We start from the raw sequence: 22,507 nt of genomic DNA, 5'->3' as shown, positions 1-22,507 counted from the left end.
TGCAAGAATTATTACAAGAACAAGAAAATACGAACACATAACTCCAGTTCTTAAATCCTCACAGTGGCACCCGGTTAAGTTTAGGGCACATTTCAAAATCCTCCTTTTAACATATAAAAGCATTAAATGGCTGAGGTCCGGCTTACTTGTCTGAACTTATCATGACTTACAAACCTGAGCGCACATTAAGATCTCAAGATGCCGGTCTGCTTAGGATTCCAAGGATTAATAAAATAACAGTGGGAGGTCGAGCTTTTAGTTACAGGCCCCCTAAACTGTGAGGTGGTCTGCCTGCTACTATAAGAGATGCCCCTTCGGTCTCAGCTTTCAAATCCCGGCTGAAGACTCACTAGTTCAGTTTAGCACACCCTGACTAGAGCTGCTGATTAACTGTACGGACTGCATCTCTGTTGTTAGTCATTAGCACTAAAACATAAGTAACACGATAGTTAGAATTTGTCACTAACCCTCACTTATTTCGTTTCTCTTGTCGGTGTGCCAAGTTGTTTTGCCTGGCCAAGGTCAAGTCATCTCTGAATCATCGGGTAGAGGGGTCTTTTCGTCGACTGGCCCAGCACCGACTCTGTAGAATGGCCAGTCGTTGGGTGAGGCTTCAGCTTGATGGCCAAGGTCTCCAGGACTCTGAACAAATCCAAATCCTATTATGTAATATCATCTACTGTTGTATTCTTCCCTGTACTTGTAATATTTCTATTGCACTGTTATATTATAACCTGGGTTCGCTTCCCGGGTCCTCTCTGCGTGGAGTTTGCATGTTCTCCCCGTGTCTGCGTGGGTTTCCTCCAGGTGCTCCGGTTTCCTCCCACAGTCCAAAGACATGCAGGTTAGGTGGATTGGCGATTCTAAATTGGCCCTAGTGTGTGCTTGGTGTGTGGGTGTGTTTGTGTGTGTCCTGCGGTGGGTTGGCACCCTGCTCGGGATTGGTTCCTGCCTTGTGCCCTATGTTGGCTGGGATTGGCTCCAGCAGACCCCCGTGACCCTGTGTTCGGATTCAGCGGGTTGGGAAATGGGTGGATGTTATATTATATTGAGGATTGCTTGTGTTCTGTTCTGTGTATTGCATTGTCCCACTCTTTTTTAATTGACACCCACTGCACGTCCAACCTACCTGGACAGGGGTCTCTCTTTGAACTGCCTTTCCCAAGGTTTCTGCCATTTTTTTTCTTTACAAGGGTTTTTCCTCATCTTCTTCGAGAGCCAAGGCCGGGGGGCTGTCAAAAGGCAGGGCCTGTTAAAGCCCATTGCAGCACTTCTTGTGTGATTTTGGGCTATACAGAAATAAATTGTATTGTATTGAATCGTATTGAATGCGCTGTATTATTTGTCCTGCGAGTCTGTATTCTTATTTTTTATGTCGCTCTTGCTGTATGCATCTAAATTTCCCCCTGGGATTAATAAAGACAATCCAATCTAATCTCCTCTATAAAAGAAATATCAGTTCTAAATCACATTTGTCTGAGATGATAAATCTTAACTGTGCCACAATGTATGTGGTGCACCCTAGACACGCTTGCCAAAATCCAGCAAGTATTAAAGGCCGCTCCAAGCTAACACACTCCCGAGCGAAAGGCTTCATACTTCACATCCGTCTTCCCTGCATGGAGCTGTCAAGTTCAAAAAGGACGCAACACACGCCAAGACAACTGTGCGCTGCTTTTGAGGCATCCGAGTAGGCTGAGACACTTGTGTCCTCTGGGACAGACATCCTTTATTTAACCCGCTCTCGCTCTGAAAATTAATTCAGGACGCCTGCCACCGTTGCCAATGGTTTAAAAAGTGTGCCACAGTGATGGTTATTCTATATTTAATTAAAAACAGGTATTTGCTGAATGCACACACATCAGCTGACAGGTTGAAATTCACAGGGAGCTGGACAGAAACCCGTGAAAAGGAAGGCTGTTTAAAAGTATTGATGTGCCCTGATCAATATATGGCTGCAGAAGCCTTAAGTGTTTAGAGGAGGTACAAAAGGCGCTAGGATGGTCTGAGAAGAGCCCAGCTCAGGTGGCAGTAACCCATACTTGGCAAGTTTGATAAAAAGTTCACTAATTATGTAAAATATGTGAGCATTTATATTGGAAAGGAACCACCAGGAAGCCAGACGACGTTGAAATGCCATCGACACTCGGCAGGATCTGACATTAAAAAAAAATAAAAAAAAGTCAGCAGTATTCCCCACTGAGAAGCTGGGTGATGACCGCACTGTTCCAATGGCTTCTCTTCGGCTGGGATACGTATCTTTATATACAATACGCTACCGGGGCTGTCCGTTTGTCTGTCCAGGATTTTAAACCACAAACCGTTTGACTGATTGACCTGAAATTTGGTACAAATATACTACGTGATGTCTACTGTCCGCTTTCAGGGTGATGATTGACCTCCAAGGTTATTCCTCTTTTTATTTTAATTTATTGCAGAATCCAGGGCTGTGGAGTCGGTAGATAAATGCTCCGACTCCGACTCCCCGACTCCGACTCTGTATGTATATACTGTGCTAATGTATTTTCTACATCCATTGAAGGAATGGAAGGCAACATACATGTCATTTCACCACAGAACTAATGGCTAGGAAGCCAACGCTCTACTATAATGCCAGATTAAAGACAAACACAATTGATTGGCGGCCGCAGATTGCGGGTGCCCACATGGACGGGCAGATCCAGCTTGCCGAAAATCTCGACCACCGTCCCCCATCCAAAGTAATGTGATGCCTCTGTCTGCTGCAGTGGCCGTCTCCTCTGTCAGCCAGCCGGAAGTTTAGTGCATTGTGCCACTCACCGGCCAGCTGATCAGCAGAACGAGCCTCTGCTGGAGACCGGTAGGGAGATCTGTGTTCTCGGCTCCTTCACTAGCGCATAGCGAAGGGGAGCCGACGGAGCTGAGAACACACCAGAGGATTTTTCAGGCGTTTGACGCGTGATGACTCGTTGAACGGCCGAAAAATCGGCAGTGCGTCTGTAAATGTATGGGGGGCTTTAGGCCAGGTTCACAGTTCCCTGTAACAGTGGAACACGACACAATGGAAAGCGGTGCCGCACCTTACCTGTGCATTACATCCCATATAGTGACGCATACAGTCAATGAAAAGCATGCTTCATGGTTACTTGACATGTTCGTTTTGTGGTAACATTATGCACTGCATGCATTGGGCTTTATTCTTACAGCAGAGAAGTAGTGCATTATGACGGTTTGTGAATTGGGACATTTCAACTTACTTTTTTAATTCCCATTTAAATTTAGTAGGAGTCCGAGTCGGTTAACTTTTTGCCGACTCCGACTCCAGGGACCCAAAATTGTCTCCGACTCCACAGCCCTGGTAGAATCAACTCTAGGCAACGGCCAGCAGGGCGGCCATGTGCGGTATGCGTACGGGCGCCGTTCTCATCCCTACCACCTTCGCTGTCACTTCCCCTACCTTTTCATATCTTAAATCATTCTTGAGGCAGATAGTTGGAAGGCATTTCGCCATCACTTCCCCTAACTCTTCATATCTTAAATCATTCTTGAGGGAGCTTAAGTGAAAAATGAAGGAAAACGCACTAAGCAATTGCAACACAAACACCGACTTAATCAGTTTTGATGAGAAAAGATGCCAACGGAAGAAGAGAAGAAGCAGGCCACTAGGGTAGAGAAAACAAGAGCTGCTCCGGAAGCAGCAAGCGCATCAACCTCTGAGCAAACGAAAGGTGAACGTACGGAGAAAGAGTCTGAAAACTAGGAATGCTCAAGTGTGTAACGTGCAGTGCGCCGTTACTGGTGTTTAAATAATTACACATTGTATGATAGGGGCGGCACGGTGGCGCAGTGGTAGCGCTGCTGCCTCGCAGTTAGGAGACCCGGGTTCGCTTCCCAGGTCCTCCCTGCGTGGAGTTTGCATGTTCTCCCCGTGTCTGCGTGGGTTTCCTCCGGGCACTCCGGTTTCCTCCCACAATCCAAAGACATGCAGGTTAGGTGGATTGGCGATTCTAAATTGGCCCTAGTGTGTGCTTGGTGTGTGGGTGTGTTTGTGTGTGTCCTGCGGTGGGTTGGCACCCTGCCCAGGATTGGTTCCTGCCTTGTGCCCTGTGTTGGCTGGGATTGGCTCCAGCAGACCCCCGTGACCCTATTCGGATTCAGCGGGTTGGAAAATGGATGGATGGATGGACATTGTATGATGGCAGTGGAAGCTACATTTTAAAGCAAGCAAAATACTGATCTCTCTCTTTGTAGCATTTTTCTGTCCGCCATGGTTACTATGGGATGTGTAGAAGGCTCAAGTCTGTTCTGCATTCAATAAAGAACACAATCCCAAGGAGAACGCGCCCCCTGCTGGAGGCAGCTGCTTAAACACTTCTATGAGACCTGAAAACAGAGTTTACTTCTTACTTCTTATATGAAGACTTCAATACTTTTCTTCATCTGTAAAGCAGGTGGATCAAAGACATAATATGTTTATTATAATTTTTTTTTAGGGAGTAGAATGTGAAAATGTGCAATGGGTGAAGACCCTGACAAGGCGTAGAATTGGCCCCACCTTGAAACAATCAGATCCATTTTTTTTTTTATACATATAAGCTGCAGTAAAGTGCAAAAACCGTGAGGCACAAAGAAAAAGAAGTCATGAAATGTGGAACTGGTCGAAAAAAAGAAGAAGAAAAAAAAAGTAGGAGAAGTGAGGAAGAGGTTGGGGTGGGGGTGTGGGGTGGGGAAGGTGAAAAGCTTTGCAAACCTTCCAAACTTGTCCTTGCTGGGTAAGCATTGTAACAGAAAGAGAGAAAATTACACATAAACACAGGTTGCCAACATCTGACATTCATTTCTGACATATAAAAATGTTTAGCTGTGGGAACCAAAGGCATTATTAAAAACTTTTTTTAAACAAAAACACAGGAAATGTCTTAATTGTTTGACACAGCTTAGCATGCTTCATGAAATTAAACCCACACTGCACACAGGAGTGGACGTTCCCACAGATAACAGACACCAGACAGATCGTCTTTGCGGACTTGCTTAGGTACTGCGTATGCAGCCAGAGGAACAAAACATGCAAGTAAAAACAAAGGAAATCAATGCAGTTTTTTGTTTTGTTAATCCATTCAAGGTAAAGCTATCATATTCTAAATTACCTGAAGAAGGAAAAAAAAAAAAAATAAGGATAATAATAATTTAAGAATAAATCAATCTGTTTAAAACTGCGAGGGTATATCAAAAAAAGCAATTAGAAACAAACCACTTAACTCCCATGTCAAAATAAATCACCCTAAGGGGATCATACCTACTACGCTATAAGCAAACCGACTTGAGAGCTGCCCACTGTAAAATGTCCAGTCGCAGTGCAATTATGTCCGCTCCGCCTTCCAAGTTGCACACTTAGTTAAAGAATGTAACCAGACTGTATTGGTGAGAAGAGATGAAACCCTTTTGAATGTTAGCAACATATGGAAAAACATGTTAGCCAAAGAACAGAATACGCATAAGAATGGGAAGTGCGTCCATAATGGTCGACAAAGACAGCTTAGGCAATTCAGCAGCTTCAATCAAAGGCAAAAACATCTCACACGGAGCAAATTAAACTTGAATACCTGATATTTTGGGGGTTAGACTTTTAAATAGAAATTGCTTTAATTTTATTTTTTTTGATTTACCCTCGTTTATACATATCTTTTAAGAAAAGGCACATTTAAAGCCATTGCAAGACGAAGTACTTTGAAATTCACACCATCACAAGGCAATGCCATACCAAGTTCTACATTACAGCACCATAAAACAAAACAGAAAGAAAAGCAATTCTCCAAGCGATGCCCCCATACATAATGACATCTTTACATCAAACAGGTCTGGCAAGCACAGATAAATCACATTGCTGATGTCACACACACAAAAAAAAAGTCAAATATGTATTAAAAGACAAATCACCAGCATCATGGAAAAACAAAATTATCGGCTATACACGGTGCCTGAAATTTATCCTAACACTGCTGATAGCTCTTAAACAAATTTAAAATACGTAAGGATAAAAGTGAGTGTTAGATGAAATGAACTGAATAGAAAAAATAACATTAACAAAGAAAAATAAATAAATAAATCAGAGCGTTCTCTTTGGTATAGCAACAGCAGACCCAAAAGACACAAATTCAGATGTTAATTAATGTGATGAAATCAAAACTACATCTAAAAGGGGCAGCGTGCCTGAGGCAGCGCTTCTCAAGTTCAGTCCTTGTTGGGGTCATTCGCCCCCTGCGGTTACAGCCTTTTGTTCTTGTCATTTTACTTGTAATTGATCTCATTGTTTAATTTAGCTGCTCTTTTTACTTTCTCGTATGTGAAGTACACGGAAAGTATTGGAATCGTCCAAAGATATGATGCTGAGATTTTGTTAAATCTCGATGTTTTAGATCTCCCTGACTTTCTCATAAATGAAGTACAGGGAAAGTATTGGAATCCTCCAAATATTCCATTTTGATGAATCTTGATGTTTTAGACCACCCCCATTACGAAAGTACAATTTTTGGAATTATGTCTCTGTGTGTGTGTGTGTGTGTGTATATAAACACGATAACTTGAGTACACTTTCACTTAGGTCAACCAAATTTTGCATACAAGTATTAGGTACAAAACGTAGATTTCTATCAATGTTTGGGCTCTCTCTGTTAACCAGAAGTGGTACTCTACCTTTTATTCATGCGGCTACAGAGTCTGAATTATTCAACTTTACTTTAAAAATAATTGTTCAATATATTATTAATTTGATTTTATGTTGATGGTTCTTTAATGTACATTATCTATCTATATAACACTATATATATATATATATATATATATATATATATATATATATATATATATATATAACACTATATATATATAACACTATAAATAAAAGTCAATGTGTGTATGTATGTACGTTCCAGCATCACTTCCAAACAGCTGGAGCGATTTTCATGAAACTTGGTACCCGTTTCTCATTGGTCGAGTATAAATACTGTAGGGTGAAATCAGCCCTAACCCCCTTCTGGATAGGGTGGAGGGTGATCTTGCGGTCTTATACTGTATGCATGTTATCATCCAGTTGACACTCGGAACGACCACCAGAGGGCGACCTGGAGGTGACTGCCAGCATTCTTTATGTTTGAGTGCCACCGCCGCACCCGCCTGTTGCTTTTGAATTTAAATCAAGTTGACCGGTTCCAAGTGTCAACTGGATGATGATAACATACATACCAGACCGCAAGACAAGCACATTAGTGAGTCTTCATTGTTTGTTAATTTATTTTTAAAGTTGTGTTTTTTTTTAATTATATTTTTCTCAAACAATTAAAAAAAAAAATATACCACTTTATTTTCCACCTGGGCAACGCCGGGTATTTCAGCTATAGCTAGTATAAAAATACAATCATTGTCTTGCGGTTCAATCCTCAAATATCTATCCCCATATCTCAGTATATGAGAAAGTCAAGAAGAGACTACTCCTGATTTTTTCCTTTTTCTTTTATTCTGTGCTCACTAAACCACACTTGTGTAAAGCCCCATGTACACTTATCACACTAAACTTGCATGCAGACCGTGACACAAAACAAATATTTTGCTGTTGGTGGCCAAAACCCATTTATACTCAATCAGCACATTTAATTATTCTCCAAGTGAGTAGGAGGTAGTGTACGATGACTTCGATAACGATACCAGCTTTCAGATCTCAGTTCTCGTAACCGAAACGTTTCCAAAGCAAATAACAGAAAACTTCAAAAAATGTCCATCTTACACCAGCCTCCCTGATGTGCCGCACGATTGCCTGCCTCCCTGGTGCGCCGTACTACACACCGCTTCCCTCTTGAAATAATGAAGTCCCAATTGCATTAAAGCAATGGTTGGGTCTCTGTGAAGAAACTTCTCCCAGAAATCCAAGAACAGTTTGGTGACCCACAATGCCTTTTCCAGCATGATGGATCATGATGGCCAGAAGTGAGGACTAAGTGGCTCGGGGAACAAAACATCAAAATTTTGGGTCTATGGCCAGGAAACTCCCCAGACCTTAATCCCATTGACAACTTGTGGTCAACCCTCAAGAGGTGGGAGGACAAACAAAACCTCACAAATTCTGACAAACTCCAAGCATCGACTATGCAAGAATGGAGGGCTGCTGCCATCAGTCAGGATTTGACCCAGAAGTTGATTGCCAGCCTGCCAGGGCGAATTGCAAAGGTCTTGAAAAAGAAAGAAGGGCCAACACTGCAAACATCGACTCTTTGTGTAAACTTCATGTCATTGTCAATAAAAGCCTTTGAAACTTCAGAAATGCTTGTAATTCTACTTCAGTAGATCATAGAAACATCTGGCACAAAGATCTAAAATCACTGAAGCAGCAAACTTTGTGAAAACCAACACTTGCGTCCTTCTCAAAACTTTTGGCCACGGCTGTATAATTAATTCTCCTCCTCATTTTTGTGTAAAGTGTTTTCCTTTGAATTTTAAAACGAGAGCCTCTAAGCCCGGTACTATTCAAAGAGGGAAAGCAGACGTGGCCCACATTACAAGTACTTGGGGGTCGACAATCTGTCTATCAACGATAGGTTGGAGTGGTCTTGGAACACAAAGGCATAGCAGGCTCATTTTTCTTAGGAGACTGCGATCTTTTAATGAAGGAAGCAACACTCTTCTACAACTCCATGACGGCCAGTGTGGTGTGATGAGCTGGTAACGTCACTTCAAGAGATGCCCACCGAATCAGCAAGCTAATTAAAAGGGCAGGCTGAGTTACAGAACACACTCTGGACCCCCTGGTGTTTGCAGTGGAGGAGAGGATGAAAGACGAGATGAGTGCCATTATGAACAATGCTGAACATCCTCTCGCCCCAAAATGAATTATTCAGCGGAAGTGTGTCAAGAAATGCGAAGGGGGCTCCTTTATACCAACAGCAATATGCCTGTATAGCGCTTCCCTGAGGCTGTCAGAACTTTTCTTTCTTTTTGAAAGTGTGTGAATATACAGTGGAACCTCGGTTGACGAACGTCTCGGTACACGTACAACTCGGTTTACGACCAAAAAGTTGGCCAAACTTTTGCCTCGGTTCACGACCACATACTCGGTATACGAACAAACCAGTTACTCTTTCGGTTTGTGCGCGCCGATGATTTCCGCACATGTTGCATTGTTCTCGGACAGACGTGCATGCTTTCGCTGTGAACTCTTTGTGCTCTATTCCATTTCCCTTCCGGTTCGTACGCGCCGATTATTGTATTTAAGCAGGTGTTGAGCCGCTCCCTGTTCATTGTTCTCAGTCAGACGTGCGTGCTTTTCCTGTGATCTCTTTGTGCTCTACAGTATTTCGTGTGCTTTTGCGTTAACCATGGCTTCTAAGCACTGTAAGCTCCTCTCCACCCAGTTCCTCCTCACTTCATGCCAGAACTCAACTCATGCAAGGTTAGTTTCCTTGGTGGTTTACGATTAGTTTTTGTATTACGGATTTTTCAAATGTTCATTTTTCGGTTCGTAGCGTGAATTGTTGCAATGTTACTTTTCTTGGCTGTTTATTAAGTTACGGATTTTTCAAATGTTCATTTTTTTTTCCCCTGTGCTTAAAACTCATTTTAACTCTTTTAGGGCTAATGTCAACTTTTGTCAACAGCAGGGCTCGAGGTTGGATGTTGACTTTAGTTAACATCCAGGGCTAGAGGGTAATAATCAGCTGTAGACGTCGACAAAACTCGCCACCTTTGCTAGGAGGACTTTTAGACTCATTGACTTGACATTGAATCCCTGTGTGTGTATGTGTATGAGGAGCGTAGAGTGAACAACATCTAGAATGGCATTGATGTCGAACAAAAAAGCAAAGCGATTGTGCAAAGCAAAATACTCTTTGGGCATTATTAAGTTTTTTTTGCTTTATGCATATTATTGCTATGTCAGACGGACTTATCAAACTCCGATTTTGATGCAAGTGATCTGGAAATCAAAAACAAAAGGCAGGTAGCCGTTTCCTTTCTGGGAAGTGCCTTTCAGAATATAAATGGTTTGACAAACAGGTATGTAAGCCGTGTTACAGATGATCTTAGAAAGCTAATGTTTAATGTTAGTTAGTTTTGGGGAACAATATTCAGACCTTGTAGAAAAATGAAAAAATAATTAGCCCTGAAAGAGATAAAAAGTGTTTACAGCTATCGGGCTGTAAGGCTATTAGTGTGAACTCCTGCAATGTTACTTTCTTGGTTGCTTGTGGTTGGTTTTTAAATAAAGTTCGGATTTGTTCAAATGTTCATTTGGTTTTTTTCCCTGTGCTTAAAACTCATTTAAAAAAAAGTGTTTACAGCGAGCGGTTCGTAGCACTATAGCGCAAACTCTTGCAATGTTAGTTTTCTCTGTTGTTCAAGGTTTTCTCGGTGTTATTCAATGTTTTTACATTTAGTTTACAATTAGATGTGCATTCTATCGTATAATTAACTATATCTGTGCTTAAAAATCTTAAAACAATATATATTTACATACAGTTCATACGGTCTGGAATGGATTAATTGTATTTACATACAATCCTATGGGGGAAATTGCTTCGGTTCACGACCAACTCTGTTTACGACCAGAGTTCTGGAACGAATTATGGTCGTGAACTGAGATTCCACTGTATTTATTTACCTATTTATGTACTAAGGGAATTAGTCCAGTGGATCGAGACTTGTATTTTAAAATGAGTTCATCAAGAACACGGGGACACAGTTGGAAACCTGTTAAGAGTAAATTTCACAAAAACATTAGGAAGTTTTTCTTTACGCAAAAAACGATAGACACTTGGAATGAGCGACCAAGTAGTGTGGTAGACAGTAAGACGTTAGGGACTTTCAAAACTCGACTTGATGTTTTCTTGGAAAAAAATAAGTGGACAGGACTAGCAAGCTTTGTTGGGCTGAATGGCCTGTTCTCGTCCAGATTGTTCTAATGTTCTAATGTTATGTAAAGAGCTTTTCCCCCTTAGGAACAAGCCAAACTCTCCCCCAGGGGACAAATAAAGTCCAATCTGTCGATCTGTCTAAATTTTCTAAGAATAAGTGAACTAAAGCAGTGAGAGAGAATTAAACATTACACTACAGACACAGAAGGTGCATTTGAAAAAGAAAAAGGGGATTTGGATGTTCTAAAGGAGAGATGAGAGCTTCTCCACGACAAAACAGACATGAAGTCGCAGTAACTTGGACAACAGCAGCTGTTTCAATGAAAGCAGAAGTTCAATTACAAGCAGAATTGTTTGGAACGAAAAAGCAGCAGGTACCTTTTTGGGGTCTCCCCCAGCCCAGAACTGAACTTGAGAACCCCTGGCCTAAGACACACCAGCGATGCTAAGGTGAGCTGCAGCACAGGAGGCAACACCTACTGAAATGGCTTCCGTAAAACAGAACCGAGCAACATGACAAGAATCACTCAAGCATTAACATGCACCTCAAAGGTCACAATCAATACAGTTTATTAAGTTACATTTCCTTTGATAAATAAACTGCTTAGTAAACAACAAGCTAATAAAAGACACTGACCATTCCTGTAGCACACTTCTTTGGCTTTGTACCTTTTCACTTCAAGTGTGTTATGCCAATTCTTTTTAACGACATGTTGCGTTAACCGATGAAACTCTAAACTTTGCAAATCCATCACATTAGCAATTGACAGGGATTTACTGATTTTGTTCATTTTTTTCAAAACCACACTTTAGAACAATTGCTTATTTTTTCAGGTTTTGCATACAGTATATGATTTACATCAGGGGTCTCAGACTCCAGTCCTGGAGGTCCACAGTGGCTGTAGGTTTTCATTCTAGCCCCTTTTCTTAATTAGTGGCCTGTTTCTGCTGCTAATTAACTTCTTTTGAGATCTTTGTAATTGACTTCTCTTAAAGACTCACAACACCTTAATTGCTTCTTTCTCCTTAAACGATAACGAGATACAAAATGGGCCAAAACATGAGCAGTAAACTGCATTCATCATACAATATCTGAAAATAAAAAAAGAGGAAGGCCTCAGGAATGTCGATCTGCTCAGGTACACAAAACATTTGAACAGAGTACTTAGAAAAGAGAAAATCAACCGTTTCAGAAATGTCTGCTATTGCACAATGAGAGCAGCAACGAGCCACGGAATTAAAGAATGAGTTTAATTAATAAGAAGTGACGCCTAATTAAGCAGCTGGTTGGAGTGAAATTGGTTGGAGTTTGAGGCCTTGACTTAGTTGGTCTTCTGTTGGCTCCCTCACTTCACATTTCATTGTGAATTAATTTTAATTGAATTGCTTTTTTAAGATTTGCTCCCCTGGACTTCTTCATCGTTCCTCAGAATTGCTTCATTTTGTTTTTTTCAATGGCACCCAAACAGAAATGAAACGTGAAGTGAGGGAGCCAACAGAAGACCAACTAAGTCAGGGCCTCAAACTCCAACCAATTTCTCTCCATAGCAGTAGCTTAGTTAGGTGTCAGTTCTTGTTAATTAAACCCGCTCTTTAATTCTGTGGCTTGTTGTTGCTCTCATGGTGCCTTAGCAGACATTTCTGAAGTTATTGATTTTCTCTTTTCTAAGAGCCCCGTTAAAATGTTTTGTTGACCTGAGCAGATCAACATTCCTGAGACCTTCATCTTTCTTTATTTTCAGATATTCTATAATGGACACCAGTTGTTTTGGCTCATTTTATATCTCGTTATTGTTTGGCTGCTAATTAAGGAAAAAGAAACAATTAAGGGGTCTGAGTCTTCAAGAGCAAGTCTCGGGAACTGCAGGTCTGACATTGTGGTCAGCAACACAGGAGCGCCGCAGGGGACTGGACTTTCTCTGGTCCTGTTCAGCCAACGTACATCAGACTTCCAATACAACTTGGAGTCCTGCCACGTTCAAAATGTTCACTGACAGCACTGCTATCATGGGCAGCATCAGGAGTGGACAGGAGGAGGAGTAAAGGACTTTGTTAAATGGTGCGACTCAGACCACCTACACCAGAACACCAGCAAAACCAAGGAGCTGGTGGTGGATTTTAGGAGGCCCAGGCCCCTCATGGACCCCGTGATCATCAGAGGTGACTGTGCAGACCTATAAATACCTGGGAGTGCAGCTGGATGATAAATTGGACTGGACTGCCAATACTGATGCTCTGGGTAAGAGAGGACTGAGCAGACTATACTTCCTTAGAAGGCTGGCATCCTTCAACATCTGCAATAAGATGTTCTACCAGACGGTTGTGGCGAGCGCCCTCTTCTACGCCGTGGTGTGCTGGGGAGGCAGCATAAAGAAGAAGGACGTCTCACACCTGCACAAACTGGTGAGGAAGGCAGGCTCTATTGTAGACACGGAGCTGGACAGTTTGACATCTGTGGCAGAGCGACGGACACTGAGCAGACTCCTGTCAATCATGGAGAATCCACTGCATCCACTGAACTGGATCATCTCCAGGCAGAGGAGCAGCTTCAGCGACAGACTGCTGTCACCATCCTGCTCCATTGACAGACTGAGGAGACCCCACACTATGTGACTCTTCAATTCCACCCGAGGGGTAAACGTTAACGTTATATAAAGTTATTGTCTGTTATACCTGCATTGTTATCACTCTTTAATTTGATATTGTTTATTATCAGTAAGCTGCTGCTGGAGTATGGGAATTTCACCTTGGGATTAATAAAATATCCATCTATCTAATTAAAAAAGTTCAAAAGAAGTTAATCAGCAGAAAAAACAGGTCACTCATTAAGAAAAGGGTTAGAATGAAAAGCTCAGCCACTGCAGCCCTCCAGGACCGGAGATTTGAGAACCCTGGTTTAGAGGTTGCTTCTGTCGTTATTTACTATTAAAAGTGAAACATACATACATACATACATCAAAAATATTAGACAAGACAATATTTTTAACAGTTTAAATCAAGCCTGAAACCGGATATTAATTATAATAAAACATAATATCCGATTACCAATAACATAGCCAAGTGAACATTGAGAAGACAATGCTAGAAAGGAAATGTTAGGAAAAATAATCTGATCACAAGTTGAGAGGTGGACTTCCAACAAACAGCAGTACTAAAGAGTCATGTTAAGATTAAACCTCAGCAGTAATTAAATTAAAATGGTATTTTAAGAAGTGTTCACAGGCATATATGGGACAACAACATGTGTAATAATAATAAGACTGTTTTCTCTTTTGAACTGGGTTGAATTATTGAAGAAAAAAACCAAATGAAAACATAATAATAAGAATATAAAGAAATTCGTTTTTTCCCCCACAATCCACCAGGAAATTGAAAATCTATGCAAAAGGTTGACTATGATGCAAAAAACTGCCTCAGGCACAAACTGCATTTGTTTCTTAAAATGCTTCCTAATACTTACAACATCTTTGGGTCAAATCTGACCCGGGTTTTGCATTGAGTTTGCTTTCTTAAATATCTGAACAACAACAACAACAACAACAACAACAACGTTCGTTTCTACAGCACATTTTCATACAAATGATGTCGCTCAAAGTGCTTTACATGATGAAGAAAAGAGGAAAAAAAAAGACAAAATAAATTAGAAAATAGAATTAGGGAATGCTAATTAACATAGAATAAAATAAAGACAATTAATGATGAGCAGAGCAGACGCTAACACAAATGACTCTGAAAGGAGCAGCTACTGCGGTGTTGGCCATCTGGGCGCTTATTAACTAACCAGAACATTCAAAAACGAAACATTTAAAAGGGAAACAGAATGGATTCTTACCCATCTAACACATATACATTTCAGTACAAATGTCACCTAATCAGTTTGTAATCTCTGGATTGATGCAAGAAGCACAAAATGTGGGAACTAAAGGGTAACTTAATTAAGGCAGAGGTCCAATTAAGAGAAGAACTGGGGTGACACAAAAACCTGCACCCATGGGGCTCCCCTCGGACTGAACTTGAGGACCATTGGCCTAACCTCCACAATGAAGACACAAGAACACTCCAAACAACTTCAAGAAAAGCACAAGTCAGGGGATGGAGACAAGAAAATCTCTAATTCATGGACTATCCAGTTAAATCCATCATTAAGAAAAGGAAAGAGTAAGGCAGAGTCGCAAATCTGTAAAAGCACGCAATCCACAAAAAACTGAAGAGAACAAGTACGGGAGACCTCTGAAGACTTGGAACGAGTTACACGCTGTACTGGTCGACATTGGCGAGACTGTGCAAACAATAACCGTTACATCTGGGTGCTTCACCAGAGAGGCAAAGATTACAAAAAGTTCAGGACATATGCGGAAGTTTCTGTGCTCTTCTGACTTTCAGAAAGCACTCGATGAAGGGTCTCATGAGAGGTTGGGCATCAAACTACAAGAAGTGGCAGTTGAGAGTGTGGTGTGTAGATAGGTGCAGAGTTGGCTCAGACACAAGAAGCAGTGATGATGAGAGGAACCTCGTCAGAATTGGGCGACGGTATGAGTGGTGACCAGCAGGAGGCAGTGCTGGGGCTGCTGCTATTTTGAATATACGAGGGACATTGAAAAAGTTTCCACACTTTTATACCTTCATTTGAAATGGTGGAGGCGGGAGAAGTAGTAACTGGGCATTAAAAAGTTGGTACAATGCTGGGAAAATTGTATCGCAAACCAAGGTGACTATGTAGAAAAGGGATGTCATTTGTTTTTGAAATTCTTAATAAAGTTAAAAAAAAAAAAGTGCAGAAACTCTTTAAACATCTCTCATGTATACAGTGGGATGCAAAAGTTTGGGCAACCTTGTTAATAGTCATTATTTTCCTGTATGTTGTTACGATAAAAAATGTCAGTTAAATCTATCATATAGGAGACACACACAGTGATATTTGAGAAGTGAAATGAAGTTTATTGGATTTACAGAAATGTGCAATAATTGTTCAAACAAAATCAGGCAGGTGCAGAAATTTGAGCACAGTTGTCATTTTATTGATTCCCAAACTTTTCGAACTAATTATTGGAACTCCAATTGGCTTGGTAAGCTCAGTGACCCCTGACCTACATACACAGGTGAATCCGAGCATTTAAGGGGTCCATTGTAAGTTTCCTCCTCCTTTAATTTTCTCTGAAGAGTAGCAACATGGGGGTCACAAAACAACTCTCAAATGACCTGAAGACAAAGATTGTTCACCATCATGGTTTAGTAGAAGGATACAGAAAGCTGTCCCAGAGATTGAAGCTGTCTGTGTCCACAGTTAGGAACATATTGAGGAAATGGAAGACCACAGGCTCAGTTCAAGTTAAGGCTCGAAGTGGCAGACCAAGAAAGATTTCGGATCGACAGAAGCGATGAATGGTGAGAACAGTCAGAGTCAACCCACAGAGCAGCACCAAAGACCTACAACATCATCTTGCAGCAGATGGAGTCACTGTGCATCGTTCAACCATTCGGCGCACTTTACACAAGGAGATGCTGTATGCGAGAGTGATGCAGAGGAAGCACAAACAGAGCCGCTTGAGGTCTGCTCAAGCACATTTGGACAAGCCAGCTTCATTTTGGAATAAGGTGCTGTGGACTGATGAAACTAAAATGGAGTTATTTGGGCATAACAAGGTGCGTTATGCATGGAGGAAAAAGAACATAGCATTCCAAGAAAAACACCTGCTACCTACAGTCAAATATGGTGGTGGTTCCATCATGCTGTGGGCTGTGTGGCCAGTGCAGGGACTGGGAATCTTGTCAAAGTTGAGGGACGCATGGATTCCACTCAGTATCAGCAGATTCTGGAGACCAATGTCCAGGAATCAGTGACAAAGCTGAAGCTGCGCCGGGCTGGATCTTTCAACAAGACAACGACCCAAAACACTGCTCAAAATCCACTAAGGCATTCATGCAGAGGAACAAGTACAACGTTCTGGAATGGCCATCTCAGTCCCCAGACCTGAATAGAATTGAAAATCTGTGGTGTGAGTTAAAGAGAGCTGTCCATGCTCGGAAGCCATCAAACCTGAATGAACTCGAGATCTTTTGTAAGGATGAATGGTCCAAAAAACCTTCATCCACAATCCAGACTCTCATTGGAACCTACAGAAAGCGTTTAGAGGCTGTAATTTCTGCAAAAGGCGGATCTACTAAATATTGATTTCATTTCTTTTTTGTGGTGCCCAAATTTCTGCACCTGCCTGATTTTGTTTGAACAATTATTGCACACTTTCTGTAAATCCAATAAACTTCATTTCACTTCTCAAATCTCACTGTGTGTGTCTCCTATATGATAGATTTAACTGACATTTTTTATCGTAACAACCAACGATTTATACAGGAAAATAATGACTATTAACAAGGTTGCCCAAACTTTTGCATCCCACTGTATATAAATGATTTATATATGAGGTTGATAGTGACCAGTCCACTACGACTCTCACATCCTTTCCCATAAGGTGTACTTTTAATTTTCAGATCTCCCACTGTGTATTCACAGTTTCACATCCTACATTTCACCCTTTACATTTACAGTGATCCCTCGCTATATCGCGCTTCGACTTTCGCGGCTTCACTATCGCGGATTTTAAATGTAAGCATATCTAAATATATATCACAGATTTTTCGCTGGTTCGCGGATTTCTGCAGACAGTGGGTCTTTTAATTTATGGTACATGCTTCCTCGGTTTGTTTGCCCAGTTGATTTCATACAAGGGACGCTATTGGCGGATGGCTGAGAAGCTACCCAATCAGAGCACGTATTACGTATTAAATAATACTCCTCAATGTTATATGATGCATTGCTTCACACACTTCAAAGCTCGAACAGCCCGTATTGATTTTTGATTGTTTGCTTTTCTCTCTCTCTCTCCGACATTCTCTGCTCCTGACGTGCACTTCTTTGAAGAGGAAGATATGTTTGTATTCTTTTGTGAGAAAGAACTGCCATCTCTGTCTCGTCATGGAACACAGTTTAAACTTTTGACTAAAGTGTGTTATTTCATGTCTAGAGGGCTCTAATAATGTTAAAAAACATATTTAGAAGGTCATAAACAGGTTTTCTATGCTCTGTGAAAATATTAGATTTATAAATAAAGAATCCCACTTCGCGGCAATTCATTTATCACGGTAGAGTCTGGAACGGATTAACTGCGATAAACGAGGGTTTACTGTACTTAAATTAATATATTAGTAACAGACATTAAGCCCGTTACAATAACGGGCGCTAGAACAGTATTGCATAAACATTATTAGGAACAGTCTATATTAAATGGCAAGGGACCTTGACCTCATTCTGTTTGTTGTCTTCATTTTTTTGTTAAAAATATTTTTGCAAGAAGCCTAAGGTAAAATAATATTAAAAATAAAATAGAAATGTATATGACAATACAGTAAGTATCTATATATATATATATATAATTCACTAAGGCAAGACAACCATGGAAAGCACGCCGGAAGGGGCGTGGATTCACTAAGCCGGCAACAAGTGAGACACCTATGGCGCACGCAGGAAGGAGCCACGCCCACCAACTCCAAGCCCATTGGATACGACGATGACTCGCAGGGCCACGCCCACCAACTCGGACACGACGACACTGAAAAAATGGCGTCATTTATATTTGTCTGTCGTAGAGGCAACATGCAGTGCAGGTCAGGTTAATGTCATGTGCATGTCATGCACCTCCGAGCTACGTTGACTGTTCATAGAGGCATGTTTCTCACGGAGGTGAACCATAGCAAACTGTTTTACACACTACATACAGCAATTCGCATCTGCGACAAACATGCTTCTTCTTAGATGCTCCTGCACTTTGTTCACACCCCTTCACTACTACCGTCGTCGGGCGTCTTGGTGGATTATATATACAAAGGCAGCCAAAACCGCACAGAGCAATGAAAAGTCTAGAGTTCCATCTTGTCATTCACTTTGTTGTATCCTCAAACCCTCCCTTTTTAGACAACTGTGTCTTTCCAGAAGTGTTCAACCATCAATAAATAATTATACGGCGTTTGTTATGCCGCGGGTTCACTATTGTGTTGTATTTTGCTCTCTCCAGAGTTCCATCTTTTCATTCGCTTACTGTTGTATTCTCACACCAACCCGTTTTAGACAACCGCGTCTTAACAGAAGTGTTTAGCATTCAATAAATAATTATGCATGACATTGAGCGTGTGTCTACCCGGCGTGGGTAAACCATTGAACCGCATTTGGGCTGCAAACCATGGAATTCCCACTAAGTGCGACTCATACGCTCCTACTGCTTACGTCCCAACCGTTTGTACACCCACCTCGCTACGACCGTGGCCGGGTGTCTTAGTGGATTATATATAGAAAAGCAGCCAGATCCGCACAGAGCAATGAAAAGTCTACATCAGTCACACGTACATCTGGACTGTATAAAGACGACGACTCAAGTGACGAGTTGGAGGTGGGCACATGAGAGGGCAGTGCATACTGAACGAGAAATCAGCAGACTAGCATGACGGACGCAGCTGAATGGACGTCATTCTCCTTTCCTCCCGTTCCAACCTCCGCGCCGTGCACCCCCATCCCTCCGTCTGGCAGGAGGAGGCGCGAGGATGGTCCGCCAGTTTTCAGTCATGGATGATTGTGTGTTGGTTCGTTCTGTGCATTGTTACAATGTTGCTTTTCTTGCTGATTTATTACATTAACGATTTTTCAAATGTTACTTTTCTCCCTGTGCTTAAAAATCATTAAAATACCGGCCTGATTATGCGGCATATGGTACGCCACGGGTTGGCTAGTAATTAATATTGCCTTAGTGTAAAACTTTATAACAATCTGTAATACACAATATCTGAAGAAGATATTTAGGAAAATGTTTTTATTTTTTTACCTCAAGAAATTTTTCAATAAAATTTCATTATAGACAACATTTTTTGTAAACACTCTTGTTCAGGACCATCTACAACGTTGACAACAACATCTGTAAAACTTCTACCTCTTGATAATGCAACATATAACTGACCGTGGCTGAATGCTGGTTCTGGCAAGTAAATGGAAACTTTTCCTAAGGTTTGCCCTTCAGCTTTATTAATTGTTATGGCAAAGGTTAATGTAACTGGAAATTGTCGCCTTCTTATGGTAAAGGGTAAATTAGTAGAGGATAGAGCCAAATCAATACGGGGAATATTCTGACGCTCATTTTCTTTTTTACAATCGATCTATTTGCTCGTATTTTTCTTTGTCTTTCAGCCTTTCTTTTGCTAATGTTACTTGCTGAGCTGACTGTTCTTCCAGGAGATGTTGCTTATATACGAGTGTCTGTGTCTTTTGTCCTACTTGACGTGTCCTTTTTTTTTTGGGTGGCATGTTGTTAGTATATAGTTAGTTAGTAAACATGCACGGGGCGGTATGTGTGGCGTCTCCCCAGCAATGGATTTTATGTGCGATGCCGCGACTACCCAATCAGCACTCTCCCCAGCAATGCTGTCCTTTATTTGCTTATCATGCGTGGCCGCGGCTACGCCATTCACTGTGTGCCCAGCTTCCAGTGTGTGGGCGTCCACGATGCCGGTCGTGCGTGTCGCACCGAGCCTCGCGTATGCGCACTTCACCAAAAGACACACACACACGGACACCTGGACGCACACAGGGGTTTTATTAAAGAGGATAACTGGGACTACGGTGCAGGTACTGATTGATTTGAAAATTGTAGAGAGAGAAGAGTTGCCGAGATTAAAGAGGCCTGATATCAAACAAACTACCAGGACCAGACAATATCTCTCTATTATAAAAAAAAAAATCCTGGAAATGAAAAGCAGGTTGACGAGACGTGATCTTCTCGGAAGAAACTTAAACTATTAAATAAGAGAGCACAGCCAGTAAAACACTCAGTCATGTAAAGGCACGTAGCACACACGGATCCTGTGCTCTCAGCACATATGAAGCGTATCAGGACAATACGTTCGAGATGAAACGTCAACGACTTAGCAAAGAAGAAAGAGCAGCGCGGAGGAAAGAGACCCAAAAGCACAGGAGAGAAAAAAAGGCAGATAAGAGATTATGAAAGCAGTGGAATTCGAAAGGCTCAAACAAACGATGGCGCGAGACACATGCAGAGAAAGGTTAAGAATATGAAAGCAGTAAAATTCGAAAGTATCGTAGCATCCCAGCCAGGCTGAAGCCTTTTTTGTTTTAAGTGACTGTTAGGTCCGATTTGAGGGAGGGCAGAGTACAGCACAGAAGACTGATAGCGGGGTATTGATTGATGCGGTAATCAAGACCCGGGGGATGAGGGGTTGGAGAGGGGGCTAGAAAGTTATGTTTGGGGTTATGAAGTCGGCAATTGTTCAAGTAAAACTTTTGTGACACTACTATGTCAGTCGCTACAGCATCAAAAAAAAAAAAAAGATAGTAAAGATCACATTAGCGCAAACTAAAGGAAATTAATCATCAGGACCAGGTGTGATTGAAAAAATAGCAGGACAAAGCAAGGTCGGAAATAAAAGGCAAAGAGCAGAAAACAGTCTTTTCGCTTTTGCATCATTCAATGCACAAAATGTAGATTAACACAATAATGGACCATACATTATGAGAATCTGTGGTCCTGCAACAGTTAAAGCAACGACAAGTTTAATTTCAAAGAAAACACAATTCGGTCAGGTGTATATTTAGGATCATGGAGAAGCGATGCAAATTTTAACAGGCGACAACCGTATATATTCTGCGAATAACATTAGACACCGAAGGAGATCTTGATATGCCATTCGTATTCAAATGTTTACAGTTTCCCGTGAGAATAGCTGTTGCTATGACAATTAAAAAATCACAGGGACAAACATGAGAAAAAGTCAGATTACTTATTAGAGAAACAGAAACAATATTCACTCACGGGCAGTTATACGTTGCGCTGTCACAATGTGTCTCCAAAAACGGAATCAACGGACTGTTAGACTCGTTGACTTGACATCGAAGCCCTATGTGTGCGTAAGTAGCGAAAACAGCATCTATAAAATGGCAGTGGCATCGGGTGAGAGATCAAAGTGAATGTGCAAAGCAAAATACTCTAATTTATTTATTGTGTATTATTGCTGAATTAGACTCAAGAATTAGAGGCAAGTGACGTGGAGATCGAAAACGAAAATCAAGTACAGGTAGTCCCCAAGTTACCGACATCCGACTTACAAACAGGGCCGCAGCCACTCCTTCATCTGTCTGGGGGATGCGACGCAGGCTCCTCAGTAACTGCCGCTCCGTCATCTTTGGCCTGGGGACGGAGTCTGGAGGGGGGCGGTTTCGCTGTTCACATAGTGTAGTGTCCCTCAGGCAGTTCCAGCTGATGAATGGGGCGGTGGGGGCCGCATCCCATTCATTCTCAGTGGGCGGCTGGGTGCGTGGCAAGCGGTGACCTGGGGTCCACAGTCAGCAGGGCCGCAGCTACGGCTCATGCGCAGGAAGGAGGCTTGCTGGGGTGGTTCGCTGCCCGCCCACCACGCCACCGCAGCTACTGCTCCTGACTGGACAGAGGCTGGATGGAGCAGAGGGGGGCGTTTCACTGCCCGCCCACCACACAGACTTGCAACGTCCCTCGAACGGCTGTCCCGTTTGTTCTCGGTGGGCGGCTGGTGATGCTGCAAGCGGTGACCCGGTTGTG

General features: G+C 41.9%; 1 protein-coding gene across 1 annotated transcript in view; it reads right to left on the bottom strand.

Moving 5' to 3' along the window:
* Window positions 1–22,507, bottom strand: part of nckap1 (NCK-associated protein 1) — a 274,250-nt gene that overhangs the window by 226,781 nt on the left and 24,962 nt on the right. Inside the window, 1 exon segment of the mRNA XM_039757729.1 lies at window positions 4,730–4,747. Within this exon segment, the coding sequence (XP_039613663.1) occupies window positions 4,730–4,747 (18 nt within the window).

Source organism: Polypterus senegalus, chromosome 6 (assembly GCF_016835505.1).
Source record: "Polypterus senegalus isolate Bchr_013 chromosome 6, ASM1683550v1, whole genome shotgun sequence".
Lineage (NCBI taxonomy): Eukaryota > Metazoa > Chordata > Cladistia > Polypteriformes > Polypteridae > Polypterus > Polypterus senegalus.
This window is presented reverse-complemented; position numbering and strand designations above follow the sequence as displayed.